The sequence below is a fragment of the Phocoena sinus genome, chromosome 9 (genome assembly GCF_008692025.1).
Source record: "Phocoena sinus isolate mPhoSin1 chromosome 9, mPhoSin1.pri, whole genome shotgun sequence".
Lineage (NCBI taxonomy): Eukaryota > Metazoa > Chordata > Mammalia > Artiodactyla > Phocoenidae > Phocoena > Phocoena sinus.
Window position 1 is genome coordinate 14,216,405 of NC_045771.1, and position 25,939 is coordinate 14,242,343.

The 25,939-nt window shown below is 46.7% G+C and overlaps 1 protein-coding gene across 4 annotated transcripts in view; it reads left to right on the plus strand.

Annotated features, from left to right (window-relative positions):
- Positions 1-25,939, plus strand: part of HIPK2 (homeodomain interacting protein kinase 2) — a 188,767-nt gene that overhangs the window by 46,241 nt on the left and 116,587 nt on the right. For all 4 annotated transcript variants that reach the window (XM_032642286.1, XM_032642287.1, XM_032642289.1 and 1 more), the window contains exon 2: positions 18,090-19,173. In XM_032642286.1, coding sequence (XP_032498177.1) covers positions 18,090-19,173 — 1,084 coding nt within the window. The remainder of the gene's footprint in view (positions 1-18,089; positions 19,174-25,939) is intronic.

Below are 25,939 nucleotides of genomic sequence, written 5' to 3' on the forward strand. Positions count from 1 at the left end.
TTAGTTGCCAAGGTCTTTAGTTGTCCCTTCGTCTCCTGTCTGTGACCTTGCTTTAGTTCCCACTGATGCCAGGATCTTTCCTCCAGGATCTTCTCTCTCAGATGCACCTCCAAGGTGAGCAGGTTACCTCTGGGCTTCTGCCATGAGTCCATTTTCCATCCAGAAGCCCTGCTAATCCTATCCTCTCCCCGCCCCCACCAAACACCCCTGCGACTCCTCACCATCTCCCGGATACAGGCGAAGCCTGGCACCAAAGGCCCTCCGCATCTGACTCCAGTCTTTCCAAGTTCATTTGCAGTCTCTCTGCAGGAGCCCTCACTGCAGTCAGACCCTTTCTGTTTCCTTGTGTTCCCTTTAAACGGCTTCCGTCCTGCTTTAAGTTATCTTATTTTTATGTTGTACCTGCAAACTACCCCAGGTCCTGTAGGGAGTACATGGCTTATAAAACTTACATAAAACCAGGTCTCGGGCTTCCCAGGTGGTGCAGTGGTTAAGAATCCGCCTGCCGGGCTTCCCTGGTGGCGCAGTGGTTGAGAGTCCGCCTGCCGATGCAGGGGTCACGGGTTCGTGCCCCGGTCCAGGAGGATCCCACGTGCCGCGGAGCGGCTGGGCCCGTGAGCCATGGCCGCTGGGCCTGCGCGTCCGGAGCCTGTGCTCCGCAGCGGGAGAGGCCGCGACAGTGAGAGGCCCACGTAACGCAAAAAAAAAAAAAAAAAAAAGAATCCGCCTGCCAATGCAGGGAACACGGGTTGGAGCCCTGGTCCAGGAAAATCCCACATGCCGCGGAACAGCTAAGCCCGTGCGCCACAACTCCTGAACCTGCGCTCTAGAGCCCATGAGCCACAACTACTGAGCCCATGAGCCACAACTACTGAGCCCACGTGCCACAACTACTGAAGCCCATGCATCTAGAGCCTGTGCTCCGCAACAAGACACTGCGATGAGAAGCCCTCGCACCACAACGAAGGGTAGCCCCCGCTCGCCGCAACTAGAGAAAGCCCGCGCGCAGTAGCGAAGACCCAGCGCAGCCAAAAATAAAGAAAAGAATAAGTAAAATAAATAAAAATTAATTAATTAAAAAACAGGTCTCATCTTACTCCCTAAGCCCACTGTGTGTCCCCTGGCCTGTGTGCTTCATTTGCCCCCTTCTTCCTCTTGGGGTGCTCTCCTGTGCCCCACTCTCCCTCTGACCGCTGCAGTCAGTCGGTAACCGTTACGCCTGCCTTATATGGTCAGTTATCCTTTCCCATGTCACCCATCTCGTCTTGTTGGTCTCTTGAAAAGCAGTAGTACTGTTTTTCACGATGCCTGTAGCCTTCCTACAGCACTTGGGGTGGTGCTTGGGCATAGTAGTTACTCAGCCGGTATTTCTGGGTGACCACCATGGCCTCTAGAATCCTCAGCTTGGCAGATTTGGAAATGTGACCTCATAAATTCGTCAAGGATTATGACGTTGAGAAGGACGGATTCTAACTAACCGATGTTATAGAACAGGGGTTCCCCAACCCCTGGGGCCACGGACCGCTACCGGTCTGTGACCTGTTAGGAACTGGGCCGCACAGCAGGAGGTGAGCAGCGGGCGAGCGAAGCTTCATCTGTATTTACAGCCGCTCCCCATCGCTCGCATTTCCGCCTGAGCTCCGCCTCCTGTCAGCATTATGGTGAGTTGCATAATTATTTCATTACATATTACAATGTAGTAATAATAAAAGTAAAGTGCGCAATAAATGTAAGGTGCTTGAATCATCCCGAAACGATCTCCTGCCCCTCCTTCCCCCCTGCCCCCCCGCATCCGTGGAAGAATTGTCTTCCACGAAACCAGACCCTGGTGCCAAGTTGGGACCGCTGTTACGGAAGATGATTAATCTGAATTATCTAAAGAAAGATAACCCTAGACATGCATATACAAGGGCATTTCCTCCTTAGTCAGAAGGTGCTTCCTGGGGTCCCTGTTAGAAATCAGAGATTGCTTTACTAAGCACAGAATTTGAGCAGAACGCGTTATGTGCTTTTATGGATACCTATAAATTATGAAAACATTCTCTGCTTCAGGGATATTTCTCTCTAAAGAACCTGTATCTGGCATCTAGGTTCAAATACCTTCTTTCCCCGCTAAACAATGAAAAATGTCAGACTGTTTTTTATAGACTTCGCTGAGACAGCTATCGCTTATCATCGTAACATCAGCCCTCTTTATTTTGGTATGTTCGGCGTGTTTGGCATAGTTCCCAAATTTATATATATTCTGGTTATTTATATTTTAGGTTCATCATTTCTGAGTCACAAATAAGATGGCATCTTACATCCTGGTTTGTAATTTTTGAGAATTCCTTCTTTTAGGATCTGCAGATCTCTATTTATAAGACAGTACAGCGTAACACCCCTACTAGGGGAATGACAGATGCTGTGCCTCAATTCTAGGCAGCTCAATCCAAAATCCCATGTAAGTAAGGAGTCCAGAATAGTGCTTGTTCTGCCATTAATGAATCAGTGGTACCCTGGGTGTGTGAGAAATGCTATTTTTAAACCCATTGCTGACTTCAGTGATAAAGAGGGTACAGCCTGTGCCTTGCCAGGCTTGTGAGCTTCCCATGAGTAATACTCATGGTTATTATGACGTCAGAACTTGACTATTCTTTACCAGGAACATAACCGTTGCATCATGCAACTGGGGACAGGGTGTGAAAAGTCCATTTTCCCCAGAGAACACAGCAGCACAGGGCATCAGCTGGTTCTCCCACGAGGGCACGTAAGCCTAAATTCTGTAGTGCCAAACTCCTGTTTGGGTTTGGAGAGCAGCTTCCCATTTTTGTCACTGCAGAGTCATTTGCCTCAAAGTTTCCAAACCAAACAAGAAGCATTTGTGATGGGTGATCTTATACCTTCCACTTGTTCAGGAAAGTTATTGGGTGGGGATTAATGCATGTACACCTGAAGTCACTAATAGCTGTGAGGGTCAGAGCTGTTCCACCATTTGACCCACTGATCTCAGGAAGCATTTTCACAAAGCCCAGAAGTGATGCTAAAATATGGAAGCTAGGGACTGAACTATTTAATTTTTTTTTTTAAGTTGTCTCTAAAATATGTGTGCTCTGATTTTGGTGGGTGAGGATGCCGAGCGTCAAAAGGTAATTACAATCAGCCTCATTAATTCAGGCTCATTAGAGATAGGAGCATTAAGGAAGGTTACAGGGCTGGCTAGGATGGGCTAAGTTACACTGCGGCAGCAAATACCCCCCCCCCCCCCCCCATTTCAGGGACTTAAAATAACAAAGGTTTGCTCCACCATTTTTCTGCCTGTCCCCCTTGAGTCAGCTGGGGTCTCCGCTCCTTCTAACCCTCATTCCATCCTTCCACCCACCCCGGGATCATCTCTGGTTATGTTCGCAAGGAGAAGTGGGACCAAATAGGCAAATTGCACACTGGCTGTAAAAAGCTTCTGCCCAGAAACGACACTTGTCACTTCCTTTTTATTAGCCAAGTCTAACCATATGGCCAAGACTAATTCCAAGTTACTTGGCTTTAGCCACTCGAGTTATAACAGGGATTTTCAAAATGCAGGGCTCAGAACAATTTATTGGGATGTAGAAGAAAATATTAGAATACGTATATTTTATCTCATCCTTTTAAATTCTCTATTTTTGTGTTTTTAATAAACATAAGAGTAAAGTAGAACATATATAATTTTTTTTTTTTTTTTTGCGGTACGTGGGCCTCTCACTGTTGTGGCCTCTCCCATTGCGAAGCACAGGCTCCGGACGCGCAGGCTCAGCGGCCATGGCTCACGGGCCCAGCCGCATCCGCGGCATGTGGGATCTTCCCGGATCAGGGCACGAACCCGCGTCCCCTGCATCGGCAGGCGGACTCCCAACCACTGTGCCACCAGGGAAGCCCGAACATATATAATTTATTAAACATAATTATCACATGTATTAGAGTCTTCAGTCTTTTTACGGATTGTCGATCACAAATGCTTAGGTCATAGTTTATACAGTAGATACAAGTATGCAATGAGTACACTGTGCGTAGAAACTGGGTCCTGTTTATGACCAGGAGTAGTGCTTTTCTTTTTAGTTTTTTAAAATTGAAGTATAGTTGGTTTACAGTGTTTCAGGTGTACAGCAGAGTGATTCAGTTACACAAAAATATGTATATATATTTATGTATTTTCCAGATTCTTTTCCATTGTAGGTTATTACAAGATACTGAATGTAGCTCCCTGTGCTCTACAGTAGGTCCTTGTTTATCCATTTTGTATATAGTAGTGTGCAGGAGTTGTGCTTTTGATTAAAACGTTACACAGAAAAGAAGGACATACGTTTTTAAGGTAAAGTAGGTAAAATACAGAGTCTGTATCTGAATCTTCTGAATCCCTCCAAGTTTCCCTGGTGTCCTCTTCAGAATCGTTGGAAGTTGCTTCCTCCTGTCCAAACCTGCCTTCCCTCCAGGAACAGCATTTGAGATAAGTGACAAATGAGCTCTTGTCCCATTTCATTGTCTTTTCTGTCTTTCCTCGTCCGGTCATTCAGAAATAGGGTACCGAGGCCCTCGTCCTGCCAGGCGTGGTGCTGAGGGGACCCCTGGTACCCTGTGAACTTGGTTCATCTCAGGCAGCCGGCGTGTTGGCCGTGCTGCTTGTTAGATGGGCCTCGGCGAGCCAGCTGACCTCCCCCTCCCCCTCTGTCACCGGACACTTACGTAGAGCTCACTCTGGACCAGGCACTGCTCTAAGTGCATGATAGACACTGACTCATTCCCTTCATACCAGGACCCTGTGAGATACTGTCTCCATTTCAGAGAGGAGGAAACTGGGGTGCCGAGGCTGCATCACTTGCTGAGACTCGCAGCTGGCAAGGGGCAGAGCCCACATCTGACACAGTGGCTGGGAACTCAGAAACGATCTGAATTGAGCCCTTGGAACACAAACCACTGTTAAGTTGGGACCAGCTATGTCACCAGCTGCCATCCTCTGTGCCCCAGAGCAGGACACGTGAGAGCTTTCTGACGCCTTCACTGTGCTCTGGGGGTGGGAAGCAAGACCCGGTATCATCAGAGTGGGCACCTCCCCTCAGGCCGTGTGCCAGTGCCAGCACTGTGGGGTTGCTGGGTCACAGCAACACCAGGACTGGTTTGATGACAGTGACTCACAGCATAAAAATGTCCTCGCAGCGGCCCAAAGAGCCCGCTTTAATTTGCGCGGCTTAGAACGGGCTGTTGGTTGTCCTGCCAAGGGATCCCTGTGCCAGCTGGTTTTTATATCTGCAGCATCCACACACAAATACATGCCTAAATATTGTGAATAATACCATGTAGCATTTTTCTTGTGCTAGATAGTTTACAAAACACACCGCAGTGTTCCTTTATTATTCTGCATGTGCTCACAGTACCATTTCACTTGCATTCTGTGTTCTCCCTTCCCATCTTGTATTTCTTTTTCCTTTTCCTCCTCCCCAACCTCACTCCCTCCCAGCATCCCAGCCTGCTTTTTCCCCATCCCTCCGGCTTTTCTTTATGTCTTTCCGCCCCCCTTCCTCCCTTTACACCATCGGGCGGCGTTTCCTCTACCTTTTCCCAAATTGATCGCTAGTTGAGTTTCATCAGACGTCAGTTAAAGGCAAACTGAGAGTAATGAAAAAATTCTCCGAGGAGCAAAGGAGCTGTAACGTAGAGTTACTGTTGTAAACAGCAGTCACCATTTAAATCAAGTAGGAAGGATTATATTACTGTGCTTTTAAGAGGAGGGATGAAAGAATATTGTCTTTGAAGAGAACCCAGGAAAAAGAGCTCCGTGCACTTGGCCTCATGGGCATCCCTGGGTCTGTATGACATCTTCACAAAGTTTTCTTTGCAGGTAGGTAGCAGCCCACGAGAGAAATGTTCAAAGAAACACATAAACATGAGTGCAAGAGGCAGCGACAGGTGTTGCACTGAAGGCAGGGCGCAGATGGTGGTCTCTTGTCTTGGTTTGTCTGTACAATAGCAAGAAGCTGAGGTTTAGAGAGGGCAGGTCCAAGGAAGTGCTGGCCGGGACTCCTTAACTGTTGCCATAGCCGGTGAGAACAGACTGAACTTTTCTGTGCCTTCCAGAGAAGTCACATGTTGGCCACGAAGAACAAACATACTTGCATGAAGAGAAGAGGTGTTTAGCAACCCCCTTCCAGGACTCGGAATTCAGATGGGGGCGTGTAAGGCTGAGGATGCTTCTCCTGTCTTTCAAGTGAGAGCCTGAGAAGACAGGCTGTCAGGGCAGACTGCTGTTCCGGCCAGCGTGACTCTGCAATTGTTATAAATACTTTATCGTAGCTTGAGTACAAACATGTTTTCTCAATGAAATATATCCTGAATTACATCTCAGAGAGTATAGTTTCCTAGGGCTACTATAATAAAGTACCACAAACCGGGTGACCTAAAACAACAGATATTTATTCTCTCAGTTTTGGAGCCTGTAAGTCTGAAACCAAAGTGTCAGCAGGGCCATGCTCCGGCTGAGACTCGAGGCAGAACCCTTCCTCGCCTCTTCCTAGCTTCTGGTGACCCCCAGCCATCCTCAGCGTTCCTTGGCTTTTGCAGCTACATCACTCCAGGCTCTGTCTCTGTCCTGATGAGCCATTCTCTCTGTGTGTCTGTGTCCTTTCTCCTTTTCTTATAAGGACGCCAGTCATATTGGGTTAGAACTCACACTACGGCCTCATCTTAACTTGATGACACCTGCAAAGATTCTATTTCCAAATAAGGTCACATTCACAGGTACTAGGGGATAGGACTCCAACATACCTCTTGAGGGGTCACTTCTTAATAGAATTTACCCAGAGTAACAGAGTAATAGATTTATATAATTTGTTGGTGTAAAAGAAAGTTGACAGTGGCTCGATAATAAGAACACCAAAATGGAAAAGAGTAAAGTAGGTTTTCAATTCCGATTCTGAGCGCGCCAAACATTGCTGAAGGAGAAGCTAATTAAATTCACAAGACAAATTAGTTGTGGACTGGGCATAGGATGGGTAAGGTTAAATAAAACACATAATTTGGTAAGAGGAATTTAAGAATAACTACTTTTTTGCCTAAAAGAGAAAACAAGCCTACCAGATTTTTGGTCTTGATTTGGACCTTATAAACCATTTCTGAAGGGTAGAAAAATTCAATCTGAGGTTTACCCCAGCATCGCCTGACACGTAGCTAACCCCTCAGTACCTTGCCCCCGCTGCAGCTCACCACTTTCTTGAGGTATTCAGTCCGGGGACACAGTGCTTTTGTAAAGATTTGTTGTGACTCAAACACCTGAAAATTAATGCTGCTGAGACTTTGACTGCCTCATTTAGAACATTTCAGGGACAGTGTGAGCAGCCTGCTAGATCTTTGAAAAATGTGTATTTAAATGAAATTCTGGGTTAAACCCAGAAGTATAGCTGATTTTGTTTTTCCGGTTTGTGGGTGTGTTACCTTTTTCATCCCACCAGATGTGTTTAAATGTTCTCTTCTTGAGATCCTCAGTTGGAAAGAAGATGCAAAGTTGAAAAATGTAAGCCTCTACCACCTTTGGACTAAAAGGACAACATGGGTAGCAGAAGGGAAGTAGAGTGTGTCTGAGAAAAGACCCATCCGAGGCTCTATTAAGGCGAGAGTGGCCCTGAAGAAGGAAAGTTCCTCGTCCTCGCCCAGCCCTCACCTGATTTGCCTCTTGAGTGTACTCATGTCTCCTTCAGAAATGTTTGGAGCACTCAGAATCTGAGCTAGAAACTTAGAGTTTACTTTCCCATTTTGGTATTATTAATATGTGACTTTCAGTTCGCTTTTATACCAGAATGACAACAATTATTCCTCGATATACATTGCAGAGACATTCCTGCATGGCCTTTTCCGGAAGCACTGCATAAGTAACATAAACTTATGCAGAATTTAATTTGAAAGAATCACTTTGCTTTTGCTTGTATCATATTTGACTAACTGAAATCCCCTCCTGGGTCCAGTGAGGCAAGATATAGGGAAATTACAACATGGAATGTCTTATCTCCAAGGAGGGAAAAACAGAGTTCTTTTAAAATATGGCAATATATCCTGAGAAGGTTATGCGTTAGTAAAATGCATTTGGTTTCCTTAAACCTTCCGTTAAGGGTTGAAGTGTCTCCCTAACTGCCTTGCCTGTAAAAACACATGTTTAACACTTAACTCCATTACCTCAGAATGTGACCTTATTTGAGGAAGGGTCTTTACAGAGGTAGTCAAGTTACAGATCATTAGGGTGGGCCCTAATCCTATATGATTGGTGTCCTTAAAAAGGGGAAATGTGGACCTAGCGACATGCACAAAGGGAAGACAGCCCCCTGCAAACCATGGAGAGGCCTGGAGCAGATCCTTTCCCTCAGGGTCCTCAGAAGGAACCAATCCCTGCCAACACCCTGATTTTGGACTTCCAGCCTCCAGAGCTGCAAGACAACGAATTTCTGTTGTTTAAGCCCCGCAGTCTGTGGTGCTGTGTTATGGCCATCCTAGCAAATACATACACCTATGTTGAGAAGTATTTTTTTTAAATAATTAACATTCTTAATTAATGCAATTATTGCTTGAAAACAGAGTTTTTGAGGGTTTTTTAAATACACTTGTTTTCCTTTCATTGATTCTCCAGTTTCCTGGAGAAAGAAACTGAAAAGCATGTTTATTTTATCAGTATCATTCTTTTTTTTTCACCAGAATTATCTTGGATTGGTAATTTTTAGATTGCTTATGAACACTTGGTAACATGGCCTCTAGATAATCAATTTATAGGCTACATTTACTTACCCACTGCAGTGAAAGGCTGGCACATCCATAGTGATTTATGGCTTAGTCCCAGGCAAAGAGGCAGAGTCACAGGAAGGGGAATTTGAGAGAGGCTTGACTCTGTTATAGGTGAAATTAACAACTTTCAGAAAGAGAAAGTAAGTCTGAACGTGGATAAGGGCTGACTTGGACAAATAATGAGCCAGTAGGTAGATAGATATGTGGAGAATTTGCAAATGGTAGGAAAAGGATGTTTTCTCAACTGGAGAAACACAGCTTATGGTAGAATTTGCAGATTCAAGGAAGATGACGTAAAAGATTTTGAAAGTCCTTAAGAGAATCATATTTCTTGGGAAAGCAAGGGGCATAACATGGTGCACTTGGTTCTCTTCCCAGGGGAGTGCCACTTCTTTCTCTCCTCCTGACCCTGTGGGAAAAGAGGGCTGGTGGCTTATTCCTAGCCAGGCCCAGTAGCGCTTTCTCTGTTTTCATTCTCCTGGATCAATCCCTTAATTGTTTTTTGGTTTTTTTTTTTTTTGCTTTTTCATCATTTTATACTTGACTTCTTCACTGTGACTCATACTGTCCTCCTCATCCTGTTTGACAACGTCTGTGCCCCCAAGGATTACTTTATTTGCCATCTGCTCTACTTTCTACACCATTTCTCCTGGGAAACAGCTTTACCCACATGGATTCCATTTTCATCTAGGTGTTGTTGGCTGCCCTCAGGCCAATGACCCCTCACCCATTCTCCCATCCTGGTTTTTCTGTTGGTACATATAGAACGTCGTCTCCTCTCTGTTGTTACTAATGCCTTCAGTGAAATCTCTCCAAAATTGAGCTCTTCCTTGGGACTTCCCTGGTGGCGCAGTGGTTAAGAATCTGCCTGCCAGTGCAGGGGACACGGGTTCAAGTCCTGGTCCAGGAAGATCCCACATGCTGCAGAGCAGCTAAGCCCGTGCGCCACAACTACTGAGCCCACGTACCACAACTACTGAAGCCAGCGCGCCTAGAGCCTGTGCTCCACAACAAGAGAACCCACCGCAATGAGAAGCCCGCGCAGCGCAACGAAGAGTAGCCCCCGCTTGCCGCGACTAGAGAAAGCCCACGTGCAGTAACGAAGACCCAACGCAGCCAAAAATAAATGTTAATAAATAAATTAATTAATTTTTTAAAAATCGAGCTCTTCCAGCTCACTTGGCTCTCATCTTCAGCAACACCGTTCCTTTCCCAGTCTCTTTGGGATGTGATCCTTTGATTTCAGTCTTTTTCCCTTTCCATATTTTTGTCACTCTGTCCTACTGATATTTGTTTAGCCATATTTTTGTCTTTACCCCTTTGTCCTTGGTCTTACGCGTGGACTGGTCCAGGGTCACCTTGCCCTCTCCCCACTCCGATTCATCCTGTGCAAGCTTAGCCCATCTTATTGATTTCCATTGTCTTTTCAAAATGGTTTGTCTTCATTCAGGATTCAGCTCAGCAAATGGGAACTAGATGCTTGATTGTCAATGACCAGCGGCTCCTGACACTGTAACTTTGGTAAATTAAGCACTTCCCTGCCTCAGAGTTTCAGTATGAATAGCTGAACAGTGAAGGTTTCAACTTGGATCTCTTGTCAGTGCTTGTAATTCATCTTGTTCAAAACCCATTCCATTATCCCATCTCCCTAGAGAAACAACACTTTAAGACCACCTGAGGGCAGAGACCACAGTGCTGGCTGCAAGCCCCCAACACCCAGTTAGCAGGAGCTGGAACACTGTCCTTATGCCCTTCAAAAGATATTAACATCTCTTTAGTCGCAGCTCAATTCTTACCTCCCCTGTAAACCCTTGCCTAACCACTGCCCATAGTGATTCCTGCCTCTGAACTCCTGTTGCATTTACTTTGGCAAGTTGCTTATGTTGCCCAGAATTGCCAGTTGTCCATTTTACTTTGCAGTGAACTTGGCACCCCCATGAGATTTTAAGCTCCTTTAGCGCAGTGCCGATGTCTTAGATGTCTTGTGCTTCCTTTTGTCCCCAACTCCAGTCTTTTTATATAGAGGGCCCTTAATGGAATCAGTAGTATTGTGATTGTCATTATTGATAAAGAATGCTGTAGAGCTTGTGGTTGATCCTAAACTGTGCTCTGGTGGAATATACTACACATTTAACATTACACAACTAGAAGATAAATAGACTTTGATGGAAAATGATATACAAGCCCCATAGACATTTAGTATACACTGTTCTGGAAATGTATTATTTAGAAATGGGCTAACCTGAAATTATCTTTGTGCTACTTGTGAAATATATAAACTTGACAAGCAGGATTACTGTCATTAAAATTTATGAATATTGTTACATATATCAGTGAAGAAAATTTTTCTATTACTGTTCAACCCCCTGAGGCATCAAATTATGGTAATCAATGATTATACAGATTAACCCTTTTTAGGCGTTTTTAATGTCCATTCAGATGCGTATTTCTAACATTTGTATATTTTTTGAAATATTCTATAATTTTACTATACCTTATGTGCATAATGTGACATGTAAGAGAGATCTAGCAGTCAGCTGGGTACAAAAAAAAGATCTGTAGCTTCTATCAAATACTTACTATTCGGTAGAAGTGTGTGGCCAAAGGACTATAGGAAGTGGGGAAGTTGGCACCTCCTAAACTAAGGTGTTCTTTTTCTTTTTTTGGTCGTACTGTGCAGCTTGCCAGGGTCTTAGTTCCCCGGCCAGGGATGGAACCCATGCCCACAGTAATGGAAGCATGGAGCCCTAACCACTGGACTGCCAAGTGAATTCCCAAACTAAGGTGTTCATGATTCTGTTCTCTTTAATAATATAACTGGATTCTGAGTGGTGATCTGCAACACCAAAATTAAACTTTACATACTGATAAAAATGGTGCCACTGTTTCGCTTATAGTTCCTCGAGCTTTGATAAGAGTCCAGTGAAATTGAATTCAGCTTAATTATTGTTTTAATCATAGTTGAACCCTCACTCATCCCTGTAGTATCGGCAGAGTCTGATCTTCCAGTAGATAATTTTGGGGTGGTGAAATGGAAAGGAAGTGTACTCAGATGTGAAGCAACTTTTCAGTTCATCTAATTGTGAAATATAAAATTATGAAGAAACCAGGCAAATACGTGGAAAAAATGAACTAAATGAGCCAATCCTTTAACAAATGACCTTTTAAAAATTCTTGTGACTTAAGAGCTCAGGAAGATCATGAAGATTTTTAACTATCCTTTTTTTTTTAAGGTGGAAAAAATTATTCTTAACCCTAGAAAAATAAATTTCTCTTTAAACTATTAAGACAAAGGGACACATAGAATTACCCAGATTTGAACTTCTGGGGTCAAGGTCTGGTTTTTCCACTTACTATGGGAGCCTGAACCCATCACTTGACTTCCTAGTTTTCAAACTAGGACCCTCATAAGAATGAAAGTGGAGAGGATGCTCTTACTAATTCATTTGGAATAGCAAGGGTAATTCTGGATGGTCCCAAAGTCGGATGTACGTTTACCCCGTTCGTAAAACATCCCGCCCAGAGCCTGGTACTTACTGGGTGCTCAAGATTTTAAAATCTGGAGAATCGTGAGACTCCTGAGTGATAGGGTTTGAATTCAAGTGTGACAGCATTTGATGGACATAAATGGCAGCTCTAATAAAGAGTAGAAGGCAAATGTTTTTAAAATATTATTTTGAAATGCAGACTTTCGTGCATATCTTTTTAAAAATGCAAAATGAGCATGTGAATAAAATGGCTAAAAGAGGGCCCACCCAGTGCTTTCATTGCCTTTAGCAGTGTCAGAAATGCACCCTAGGTAGCTGGGACCTGGATTTGTTTGGGGCATGAAAGAAGCAGTCTTTCATCTTTGTGGTAATAAGAAATGACTTCTTACAAATAATGGAGTTTAATTCTGCTAACTATAGGATGTATTTTAGTGCCTGTTTTATAGGGGCTCTGTTTCATTTGCCATATGCAAGGAAGGACATATTACAGTTGTGTAGTACAAGTTGACTTAAATTTTAATAAATTTGTTTTTAAATGCTTTTTACTGGTCACTTTTATAACATCTGCATAAACTTGTATCAGTAACATTAAAAAGCATGCAAGGCCCTGATGAATATCTAATATTCAATGCTTATAATTTCGACCTTCTTATGAGACAGATGGTAACAGCGATGTGCCTTTTAGAAAGTTTAGTTCTAAATTGTGGTGACTCACTGCTTTCACATGAGTGACAATGCGGCAGTCCTGTCAGGAGTTATTTTGGGAGGCTACTTGGGCTTTTGTGGAACAGTCTGGGTCTCGTGGCCCCCTCTAGGGAGCAGGTGTGAGTTTTGCAGATTTATCTCACAGTGATTTCCCTGGTGCCTCACTCCCCATGGGCTCAAAACCTGCCCTCACACCCATATGGTAAGAGCCTCCCAGTCTCCCAGGGAAGGTGGAGAAAGATTCACTTCCTCTTCCAAGAACCAAATAGGAAGGGCAGAGATGACTTAAAAAGTGATTGAAATGGTGACGTAGGATCAAACTGAAAATGCCCATTAAACCCCCTGCCTTTTCTGAGAAGAAAATTGACAGATAAGGAAGGCAGCAGGCCTTGAAGAGCACAAAGGTCAACACAGAAAGAAATGAGAGGAAACAGCTCTTCCTAGAGTGGAAAACATAAAGGCCCTTGCCTTGCTCGGCCCCAGCCTTGGGGATCTGAATAAATAGAATGCAAAGGGTGTGGGCTGGGATCCCTGGGATTCTCCACGAATCAGGAGTACTTGTTCCAGAAAAATACTCTCAAGGAGAAATGTTTGGCAATAAGTTTGGTTTTTCCTGTAGGATTGTTTTGAGACTAAGCTACGCAACTATCAGAAACGGTTTATCACTTATAAGATAGTTTAGAGATTTAAAAATAAGTAACAGTAGTAGTAATAATAATAATTGCTATTATTATTATTGAAGACTTTCTTTACCTATATTTTCTTTGAGCAGTTTGCTTCGCAGAGCAAAATGGCCTCTGCTACAGAATAAAGGTAATAAGACTGTAATGGCAAACTTCCAGCTCTAAGATAAATAAGTTCTGGGATGTTAACGTACAGCCTGTGACTGTAGTCAACAACGGGGTATTGTGTATTTGAAAACTGCTAAGAGAGTAGATCTTAAATGTTCTCACCACACACACACACACACAAAAGGTAATTAGGTGATGGAGGTGGTAACTAACCTTATTATGATCATCGTTTTGCACCATATATTCGTATCAAATCATCACATTGTACACGTTAAACTGCCACGATTTCATGTGTGTTATATCTCAGTCAAGCTGGAGGGGGAAATAAGGCGGTATCGGGAATTGCTAATCTAGTTCTTAGAATAGTGGCTGCTGACCTTATAAAGGAGCAGCAGTGGCCACACCAGGCCAGGCCAGAGTCTGCAGCAGGCGGTGCGGCGAAGGGTGTCTCTAGCCATGCAGGTCTCCTCTCTGATCCCGCGAATGTCACCAGAGGTACCCAGTGACAATTTCCACAATTTTATGACCCTTGGCTGTCATCCCAGTAGCAAATAAGTCATAAGCCATTCTCTTCCCCTCTGTAAAATTCCACTGCTACACCCTGGCCTTTCCACCAAGATTTTTCTGAAACAGTGAAAACAGAGAATAGAGCTACATCTCCTTTATGTAACATCAGCATATTTCTTCGGCCACCTCTGACCCCTCGCTGCCCCCCTCCCTGTCCTCCTGCCACAAAGCACTGAGGATGGAGCAGTAAGGGGCAAGCTCGATACCAAAGAATAAAGGAAATGCTTATTCCTTTGCCCCTTCAGTGGATACGTTACTAAAAGCTGAGGGATTGGTCATTTCTATATTGTATAAAATATCTAGAACAATTTGGTTATTTAATACTGATAAATGTAGAAAAGCTATTTTCTGTGTTATTATAGAATTAAGGGGAGATTGACTTGAACAAAAAGTACCATAGGAAGAAACAGGTAAAGTGTGAATTCTGAATGAGCAAGCCAAAATAGTCTTTGTCAGGCAGAAGGCTGTCCACAGAAGTATAGTCATGTTACACAAGTAGATATTGGAGTTCAGGAACAAAACAAGAAAGGAAGCTTCTGTCAGATCTATGGGATCAGGGTCAAGGTAGGGTTCAGAGCAGGTGCTGGGTGTTAGACAGGTTGAGGTTGCCGCTGGGAAGTGAGAGCACATCCAGGATGAAGTATAGACAGAACATGACTGCTGACAGGACAGGAGCTGCCTGGACTCTGCCTTAATTTGGGTGGAAAAGTATTGGCAGGTTTTTCTTTATTCTCCAGAGTGAGGCCAGGTTCCATAGGTGCTTGTGACTGGTAATTGCTCTATAGCTAGAAAACTAAGCTCTCCTCGAAGCCTGATCAGTTAGAGTGCTTTATTCCATCAACTGAGTGCCTCCCATATATAACAAACCCGGCTTAATGCTAGGGGGAAAAAAGTATAACCTGTAGCTCGCGCCTTCCGAATATAGCCTGGTTATGGAAACATGACTTAAACGTATAAAAAGTTATGTAGCACAAAAGACAAGTAATTCAGTTCAAGACAAGAGATTCTGCAAGGCAGAAATGCAGTTTGTGGGCAGATGGGCAGTGCACATGGTAAGTGCCTTAGGAATGGAGAGTTGGGAATATCAGTGTAGGTTGGAGTTGTCTGGGAAGAGGAGGCATCTGAGTTGTCTTATCTTTGGATAAGCTGAGAGAAGAGGTGAAGGCATGTCGGATGGGGGAATTGTGTAAGAGCATGGAGGTAGGAACTGTAAGAGACATTGTAGAAACAGTGAGTAGAACAGCTTAATTTAAATTGAGGGTTCAGGAAGGTTAATAGTTGGAGGTGAAGCCAACAAAGCAGTTGAAATAAAAATGTGAAGGTGTTAAGAGTCCTCAAATTTATCTTCTAGACACTAAGGAATCATTGAAAGTTTCTGGACAGAGACGTGACATGCTTAGAAATGTTCTAGGAAGATAATCTGGTGGCTGAATATGGGCAAATTAGAGGAAGAAAGAGTGCTCGGGTAGACCAGATGTCTATGCTTGCTTTTGTCTACTGGAGAGTGATAAATGCTTTAACTGTGGAAGAGGCAGCAAGAACAGAAACAAAGAGATGGTTACAAGAGACATTTTGAAGGACAGAGAAATGAGACTCCAAATCTTCTTGTCTATGGAGGCAAAGAAGAATCCTCAAAGGTTTGGAACCAAGTGACTAGAAGAATATTTTATGAACAGTCATGCAGACATTATCATGGAGGGTGAAATGGCTAGATTTTAAGGAAAAGGTAAGGAGTTCATCTTTGGAAGATCATCCTTGATTTTGTAGCAGGAGGCAGAAATACGTCACTGGAAGGCACGAGGGAGCATTTCGCCTGTGATGAACGTGTCGGGGTCGCCTGCATAGAGGTGACAGCTTCGATCCAGAGAGAACAGAGTCCAAACATTGGAGACGCCCACATTTTAAAGGGGGAAGAGGAAGAGGAACCAGCCAGCACACAATGTGCAGTCAGACGCGGGATAGGGAGGTTACAGATTCACACAGCACAGATAAGAGCATCAAGAAGGAAGTCGTGGTCAGCAGTATCAGATTGGTCAGTTGCTGAGAGGTCAAAGGGATTAGAGGCTGAGAAAAGGCCATAGGATTAGGCAATTAGGAAGTCGTTTACCTTTAAGAACAGAGTCCTGTAGTGTGTGTATGTGTGTGGGGAGATGGATTAAGGAGTGAGGCCTTGAAGAAAAGGGAGCATAAACCATTGATTTCAGGTGAGAAGAAGGGAAGTATCAAAAAGGAAGAATACGGCTGTTACTCCTCTTACCTTCCAAGTTGGGGGTTGCCATGTGCAGATGTGAAGGCAGAAGAGAAAGATTGTCACTAATTCTTTCGGCAAAACTTTATTAAGTACCTACTAAGGACTTGGATCCAATCAACAGGGAGAAGTTGAAAGCCAACAGAGCGGACAGCGGAGGGAGCATAGCATTCAAGAGAAAATGAGAGCGGCTGAATCGTGAGAATAGGGGGAACTTTTAGTGTTGGAACAGAGAGACACCTCTTCCTCTGAGACCAGAAAGATGGAAGAGAGGATGGATGCAAATTCAGGAGTGTTTTGAAATGAAGAGAATAAAGGTGGACAGCAAGGCTGCTGGCCTCAGGCTTCTGGACAAAGTGGAAGATGGGTTCTTGCTGAGAGAGAGGGTGGACTAGGGTGATGGGTGACAAGGAGAAAAGGAGAATGTTAAATAACCACCCTAGGTAATGCTACGGGGTCAGAGAGACACGAACACTGGGATCGCTGAACACCAACGGTGCTTGATCGAAACCCCACTTTCCTTATGCTTTTATAGGAAATGTTTCTCAACTGCAGCTTAGAAGATGGGCAGTGTTTCTGCTTTTACCTGTAAGGACTTATCCTTCCTCATCACCTTGTTACTTCTCCTTAATTAATTTTTATGAATTTTTGTTTGTTTCCACTATCACCATAATTATAATTGTACAGCCATTCCAGAGTTATGGTCTTACAGATTTCTGAGGTTATCTAAATTGTGGGTGAGGTTTTGATAGGAAATAGTATTACTTTCTAGATAAATTTATTGATAGATAGATTTAGCAGGAGCGCTGAGTGAACAGAGCCCATGAATTGTGCTGCCCACTCCTCCCCTCCAAAACAAAGCTGATAAAATGATTTCAGACTGTCTAAATGAAAACATCAGACCAACTGCTGGTCGATTCAACCCTACAGAATCATTTAAGGTGACTGAGACGCCAGGGGGTCATTATGGTTCATCCAGAAGCCAGCAGATCACGAGTGGCTCTGTGATCGGACCTGTATGGAAGCTGTTTCCTCACATGAGTAAGCCTGACAGTCTTAGGGCCTGTGACAGAGAGGAGCTGGCCACGTGAGACAACTAAGTATGTGACAGCTGGGCCACCTGATACAGTCTTCAGTTTTAATAGGATTGCAGCCCAGTGAGAACTGAGGAAGAATTTGTTTCTATCACAAACAATATTTATTTTAAAAAAACTACATAATGAACTAAGTTCGGGTATTCTAATTGTGTTTCTGAGTCTTGAATGTCTTCCCACCCTGCGAGTCTCCCACCCTCCTGATGGTGGCGGGCAGAACACTGGAACCCCTGGAGCCCACAGACTGAGTGACGAGCCGGTGCTTCTGGGTGGAATAGATTCACTTTTCCGACGTTGTTTCGAAGTGAGAAGACAGTATACTCTAGGACCCATGCCGCCGGTCCGAACTGCAGTGGCTCTGTCGCGTTCATTCGTGTAAGGGTGACTAAGATATTTCTTTTCGCCTTTCTCTTTCTCACAGGTATGGCCTCACATGTGCAAGTTTTCTCCCCTCACACCCTTCAATCAAGTGCCTTCTGTAGCGTGAAGAAACTGAAAGTAGAGCCGAGTTCCAACTGGGACATGACCGGGTACGGCTCCCACGGCAAAGTGTATGGCCAGAACAAGAACGCGCCGCCGTCCCAGCCAGCCGCCACGACCGTCAGCGCCTCCCTGCCCATCCCAAACCCCAGCCTACCGTACGAGCAGACCATCATCTTCCCAGGAAGCACCGGGCACGTCGTCGTGACATCAGCAGGCAGCACTTCCGTCACCGGGCCAGTCCTCGGCGGACCGCACAACCTCACGCGTCGCAGCACTGTGAGCCTTCTTGATACCTACCAAAAATGCGGACTCAAGCGGAAGAGTGAGGAGATCGAGAACACGAGCAGCGTGCAGATCATCGAAGAGCATCCACCCATGATTCCGAACAATGCGAGTGGGGCCACCGTAGCCACTGCCACCACCTCGACTGCCACTTCCAAAAACAGTGGCTCCAACAGCGAGGGGGATTATCAGCTGGTCCAGCATGAGGTGCTGTGCTCCATGACCAACACTTACGAGGTCTTAGAGTTCCTGGGCCGAGGGACGTTTGGGCAAGTGGTCAAGTGCTGGAAACGGGGCACCAATGAGATTGTGGCCATCAAGATCCTGAAGAACCACCCGTCATACGCCCGCCAAGGCCAGATCGAAGTGAGCATCCTGGCCCGCCTGAGCACGGAGAGCGCCGACGACTTCAACTTCGTCCGTGCCTACGAGTGCTTCCAGCACAAGAATCACACGTGCTTGGTCTTTGAGATGCTGGAGCAGAACCTCTATGACTTTCTGAAGCAGAACAAGTTCAGCCCCTTGCCCCTCAAATACATTCGCCCGGTCCTCCAGCAGGTTGCCACAGCCCTGATGAAGCTAAAAAGCCTAGGTCTTATCCATGCGGACCTCAAACCAGAAAACATCATGCTGGTGGATCCATCTAGACAACCGTACAGAGTCAAGGTCATCGACTTCGGTTCAGCCAGTCACGTGTCCAAGGCTGTGTGCTCCACCTACTTGCAGTCCAGGTATTACAGGTAAGGCCGTTCGCCCCGAGACAGGAGATGCTGAATGCCCAGTGGCATTCACAGAGCACGTGCAGTGTTGGTCACTGCCTGGGAGGTAAGATTGCTGCCCTCAAGTGATCACGATTTAGTCGGGAAATTAGGACATGTGCACATTGAAATGATGATTAGAAGCCATGTAAGAATGGAGCCGAGTAAGATTCTTGGTGTAGAGGTTCTGAGTTGGGAGGGATTCCTGGGGGCTGTGGGCAAAGAGCAAAGGCATGGTCGGGGAGTCAGGTTGTCACGGACGGGTGGAATCCAGACATGGGCGAAGGAGCGAGAGAGACACGCATTATGATCACTCTGGCAAGAATGCCCAAGACTCGCACTGCAGACCAGGAGGACACCTGCCTGGCAGAACAGAGAATCCGTGGGTGGTGGAAAATCGGATTGCAGGGATAGGTTGGGACCAGGATGTTGGGGTCTTAGATACCAGCTGAAGGGGTTGCAACCGTGTCCATAAACGTGGAGCAAGTGCCGAAACATTTGAACGACAGAGGGTGGGTCATAGGATGAAAGTGATGCTCTGAGAAGATGACTCTGTGTTCATGTGGGAAGGGGGTGGGAGGAGGGAGGGTCTGTAGCCTAGGGACCAGTCAGCGTGCTCCGGTGGTGGGAGAACTCTGGGGTCGGGAAGATGAAGGATTGTAGTAGCACCCTTGGTGGGAAAGTGTGACGCTTTCGTTCCTTCACTCATTCAACAAGGATTTATTTCACTTCTAACATGAGCCAGGCACAGCGCTGGGGACCGGGACACAGCCGGGAGGGCAGAGGCAAGGCCCTCGCCATCCTGGAGTCTGTGGCGTACTGCTTCCCACCCTGGCTCCATGTCAAAAGCACCGGTGGGTGAAGCGGGCTTTACAAAATAACCTGATTTAGGTCCCAGTCCCCACAAACCGAATCATCGACAGCTCTGGGGGTGGCGTCCTATATGGGTGTTTGTCACAGCTCTCCTGGGGCTCCCAGTGCGCAGCCAGGGTTAGGAATCGCTGCTCTGGTGGGACCCAGATGAGAGCACTGGCTCTGGAGTCAGGAAAGCCTCAACCCTCCACTCCGTGAGCTGTGCGACTGGGCTGGTTGCCTCGTTTCTCTAACCCCTTCGTTCCTGACCCATAACCTGGGCGAGTCCGGGCAGCAGCCGTGTTGGGGCTGTTGGATGGCGGAGCCGGGACGCAGCTGGGTTCTTGGCTCCGTATCTGGCATGTGGTCAGTGCACAGGGCTTGGATGGAAATGGGAAGCGAGTGAGTCTGTTCCGGGGAGATGGCGATGGGCTGTGTCTGAGGGCATGTTGAACGGTCTGGTGAAAATGGAAGTTGGCGAGATACGAAACTAAAACTCCCATGAGAAGATGGGGCTGACAACACATTTAAGAGGTTGACACGTGGGCAGTAGACCCAGGATCCCACGACTCCTCCGTGCCCGAGCCCTGCTGGCCCGACCCCTGAGTGAGCACGTGCTTTCCCCACACCTCCTTCCCGGCCACGGAGAAAGGCGGGGAATGTGCTTGAGCCGCGTCAGCACAGTTGGCCCGTCACACGTTCTGAGGCACACCCGTCCCCCCCACACCTTGTTTGCCGATTTGCTCACCCCTCCAGCCGGCTGGCTTTGTCACAGGTGCCCTCGCCCGGCCCTCAGCCCGTGGGTCTCTGTCCTTGACCTCGTACCCCTTCCCCTGCGAGGTCTGTGGCCACAGGCCACACGTCCACACTGCCCCCTCACCTCCCTCATCTCAGTCCCGAATTACACAAGTCTCTAGGCCCCTCCACCCGTGCTGTCCTCCCCCCACCCGCCTGCCCTGAGCTTCCAGGGAGGAGCCTCGCATCTGCGTCCCTGCTCTGCTCCGGGAGGGGTGGATCTGTACTGCTCACCCGGTTCCTCTCCGCTCACCAGCTTCTTAGACACCTGCGGTCTGCTGTCAGGCCCGCAGCCCCAGAGCCAGGCAGAGGCGGAGGCTGTGAGCCCAGGGCTGTGGCCACCGAGGAAGGGGAGCCTGGGCCTGAAGGTGGAGGGAGCAGGCCCCGCGGACCCCCGGGAGAGGGTGAAGGAGGACACTGGCCAGGGGCTGGAACAACAGGCGTGCTCTCTACAAAGTGCCCTTCTCTGAACGCAAGCTCTGGGTGGCACCATCTAGGGTCACCAGCCCATCCGAGGGATAGCCAGTGCCTTGGCCAGCTCCCCGCCGCCGTTGTCACTCTACACTGGGGGGTGCCGGTTCAGCATGCCAGTCCGCTCCTTCCTAGGTCTTGGCCTGAATTTAGGGTGAACTGCAGCAAAGTCAAGGCTGCTTGGGCTTTTATTATTTTGTTAACTTGATGCCGTTTAATGGATGATACCGGCTTTATTCATGTTTTCTAAAACTTGAGCCGAGCAACTTGTAAAATGGCTTTTAAAAATTCTATTTAAAAGGCAATGCAGGGGCTTCCCTGGTGGCGCAGTGGTTGAGAGTCCGCCTGCCGATGCAGGGGACGCGGGTTCGCGCCCCGGTCCGGGAAGATCCCACATGCTGCGGAGCGGTTGGGCCCGTGAGCCGTGGCCGCTGAGCCTGCACGTCCGGAGCCTGTGCTCCGCAACGGGAGAGGCCACAGCAGTGAGAGACCCGCGTACCGCAAAAAAAAAAGAAAAAAGGCAGTGCATACTCATAGCCAAACTTGATGCACTGGGTAAGCTGACTTTGGGACTCTTGGCCTCGCTCGTGTTCTCACCTTCCTGTGCCCACGTGACGTGTGGCACCCCTCTCGCAGCAGACAGACTCTCCAGGCTTCCTGCGCTTTCGTGTCGGCCCCGGTGCCCGGGGACCGGGGACCCCAGCGCAGGAGCTCTGGGCGGCAGGAGAAACCGCTCCGCCGGGTATGGAAGGCTCGTGTGCCGAGAGTCCAGGGCTCTCCTCAGCCCCCCTCTCCGTCTTCCACTTGCAGCCCCGGTGCCCCCATTTACCTTGGAAAGCTCTCCCTCTGGTTGTGATGTGACCCCTTTCTTTAGACCTCATGTGACTGTTGCATAAGTTTCTGAGCAGGACCTCTTCCTCCTGTGGTCGCTTTGACCAAAAAAGGCGAGTGTCCTTCAGGTCCTCCTGGTGGCCCCCGTGTGCCCAGCTCTGCTTTTAAGGGCACAGTCAACATGAAAGCCAGCCCAGTGTTTCTGCCTGAAGTGATGCTTCATCTCTAAATTGGTCACAGCGTCCTGTTCCTCCCCCGGGGCTCGTCTGAACCCCGGAGTAGTTTGCTACCACACACAGCAGTTTGAGGGTTTGAGGACAGCCTCCAGCCCGGTCGGCATCAATCCTTGCTGTGGGACAGCCAGCTCCCGGCCACATTGGTCCAGTCGAGTTTCCTGATTGTGTTGCCTCTTACGGGGGAGAGGAGGTGGGTGGAGAAGGCTCCTCAGTGGTCCGTTGTTATCTGAGAAGGTCGGCGTTTTCAGCTGCGTCGTGAGAGACTCTGTGTTTGAGCCACCTGGAGTAGAAGAGTCATCACCCTGTGGACCCAGCCTTCGACAGGGCCTGGGTTCCCCAGGCCCCCTGTGTCTGAGCTGGGCCATCATCCCCTGGCGACCTCACTTTCAAAGAGGAGGACATTTAATGTCCTGCCCTGTTTTTAAGTGGACAGTATTAAATGTCTCAGCCCACCGTCGTCCCCACCTAGTGATGTGGAAACAGTCTGATATAAAGAGATGTTCCTGTCCTCGTGGGGCCGGGGCGGGGGGGTGTACCTGGAAAAGTAGGTGTGTCTTGGGGAGCAAACGGTTTCCCCCGGCTATTAGGCACGTGCTTGGTCAAGGCCAGGGCATATTGCCGTGGTATCCTGTGAAGCAAGCCTGACCATGTGTTTTTCAGGAAACAAAGGCTGCTTTTTTCATTGTTTAACCATGATGCGTGGGTAGCCCCTTCCAACCTGACCTTCCAACTCGAAGGTCAGTTACCTAGTTAAACCATCAAACCACGCTGGTCACAGGCTTTATTGTGCCTAAGAATCACTCGGAGAGCGTGTTAAGAACACACTACCGCCACGGCCCTGCCCCAGACCCACTGCACCCCGGTCTCCAGAGGGCTGTCCCCGGAGACGGTCCTCGCCCTGCACACACCCGAAGACTCGCCACGGGGAATCAGAGGTGAGCTTGTGCAGGTGGCTGGAGGCCCACTGAGAGAGAAAGGGGTCCTTAATGGTGTCTCCTTTGAAGTGTTCACACCCTAAGGGATGGAACTGAAGCAGATCCTGTGCAGTTCTATGAACGTACCTTGGAAGTCCCTGCCGTTTCCCTACAGCAGCCCTGCCTTATCCTCCAGGTTACGTTCCAAGACCCCCAGTGGATGTCCCTGAAACTGAGGATAGTACCAAACCCTGTGTACACTGTGTTTTTTCCTATGCATACATACCCGTATGCATAGGAAATTTACAAATTAGACACAGTAAGAGATTAACATTGATAACTAATAATGCAATAGAACAGTTACAACAATATACTGTAATAAAAGTTATGTGAATGTGGTGTCTCTCTCAGAATATCTTATTGTACAAATTCGGTGCCTTTTCCATCTTAACAAAGCCCTATCATACACTGGCCGTAACTTGCAGTTTGAGGTGCGACAGCAAAACTAGCATGAATTTTTTTTTTCCTTCTTCACGATTTAACGGATAGAAGATTCATTCTTACCGTAGATCTTAGCAACCTCAGCATACTTTCTTTTTCTTTCCTTATTAAATAGAGAACTTTCACCTTTTCACTTAAAGGAAGCACTTTCCAGGCTTCTCTTTGGAGTATCTGAATTGCCAGCATCAGTGTTCTTGCCATTTGGGGCCATTATTAAGTAAAATAAGGGCTACTTGAACACAAGCACCACGATGCCACAGTCAGTCTGATCACCGAGCGGGCTACTCGGAGACAAATGGGCAGGGCGTGTCGGCCAAAGGGAAGAGTCCCGTCCTGCGTGGGGTGGGATAGAACGGGTGGGGTGGGATAGAACGGGACTTTGTGAGACTTTATCACGCTCCTCAGAACAGCAGGCAGTTTAAAACTTAAGAATGGTTTGTTTCTGGAATTTTTCACTTAATATTTTTGGATCGCGGCTGACTGTGATTAAGGGGGGACTACTGCATTTGATTCTGCATTGATGCCAGTTATTTTTTTGAAGCAAGCAATAAATTGATGCTGGGGTATTTCTGCTGTCAGTGTGACCAGCAAACTGAAAACAAGACTAAATATTAAGCTCTACTCAGGAAAAACAAACAAAAAGCCATGCCATTCAGGCAGGAGATAGCGATTAAAATGTGTGGATTCTTTTGTTTCTGCTCCGGTTATTCAAAATACTCTTGTCTAGACTTAATTTGAAACACTTAAGACCATTACCAGGACCAAAGAAAAAGGGTGGGGCGTGCATAAAAATTTAGGACATGAAGAAAAGGCCAGTAATCTACTCTTTCAGAATAATGTAACCTTTTTTGTCTGGTTCTTTTGGTTTCAGACACGATCTTCAAATTGATTCCATGGTGGTTTTAGGTGGTGGGGGGAGATAAATTTTAATTCAGTTCAATTCATCAAACATTCATTGGGTGCCTACTGTGTGTCCTGTGCTGTACTGACGGGTAGGAGATAAGGCGCAAGATGTCTAATCTGGAGGAGTTTATGGTTTCTCTGAGGAGATTAAAATTGCCTAGAGTGTATTTCTGATACTTTGATATTACACATGCTTGATCACTCCGCAGATATTCATTGAGACTCTAGGGAACCCGTGACGAGAAAAACCAGTTAAAGAGATTCAAAGCCAGTGAAAGATTTTGCGAGATGGGTTAATAGGGAGGGTTTTTATTTTATTTTATTTTTTTTTACGTCTTTATTGGAGTATAATTGCTTTACAATGGTGTGTTAGTTTCTGCTTTATAACAAGGTGAATCAGTTATACATATGTTCCCATATCTCTTCCCTCTTGTGTCTCCCTCCCTCAATAGGGAGGGTTTTTAGAGAACAAGCTATATTGAAGTACTCTTGAGGTCCATCTTAAAGGAAATGTGAGATGGGGGTGGGAGGAGCCTGAGAGGCATGGAGATTGGAATTAATAAGGGAAGATGGGGGGAGGGGGGATGACAGTGACACCTGCAAGGAGTTGAAGGCTTGGGCTGGCAAGTAAGGGTTAGGTGAGGGAGGCCTGACCGTGGAGAATTTTTATGGAGGCTTGAGGGGCTTGGACTTAACAAAGGAGTAATTCAGTGAAGTTAAGGATATTAGTGAAGTTAGTCAATTGAAATGGGGGCAAAAAGTTGGGGAGCACCCAGAGGCTAGGAGACAATAGTAGTTATTCATAAATAAAGGGAAGAGGCCCTAGATTATAATGGGGATCCCCTCCCCATCCCCCATCAGTAGCCAGTATAAATGTGAACACTTTTAATGCTTTTAAATTCTGGTACTGTGATTGCAGAGTTGGCTAAGAGGGAATAGGTTTTGTTCGTTTGTTTGTTTTGCTGTCTTTTGTTTATGGACTTTGCTTTCCCTAAGGCACAGTTGTGAAGCTCTGGCCTCCAGAACCGGGTTTCAAGTCCCACCACTGGTATCAAGTAATAGCCTCTGGAAGGAGAGTTAAGAGACCTTAGCTCCAGTCCTGGCCCCGTCCATCCCCAGCTGACTGTGTTCCACTGAGTCAGTATATTGGTAGAATGTCAGCTGTGAGGCATCCACAGCCCCACATCTGGATCTCATTATGCCCGGGGCCTGTGCTTAGTCCATGGCCAGGGGGCAGTGTTCTCT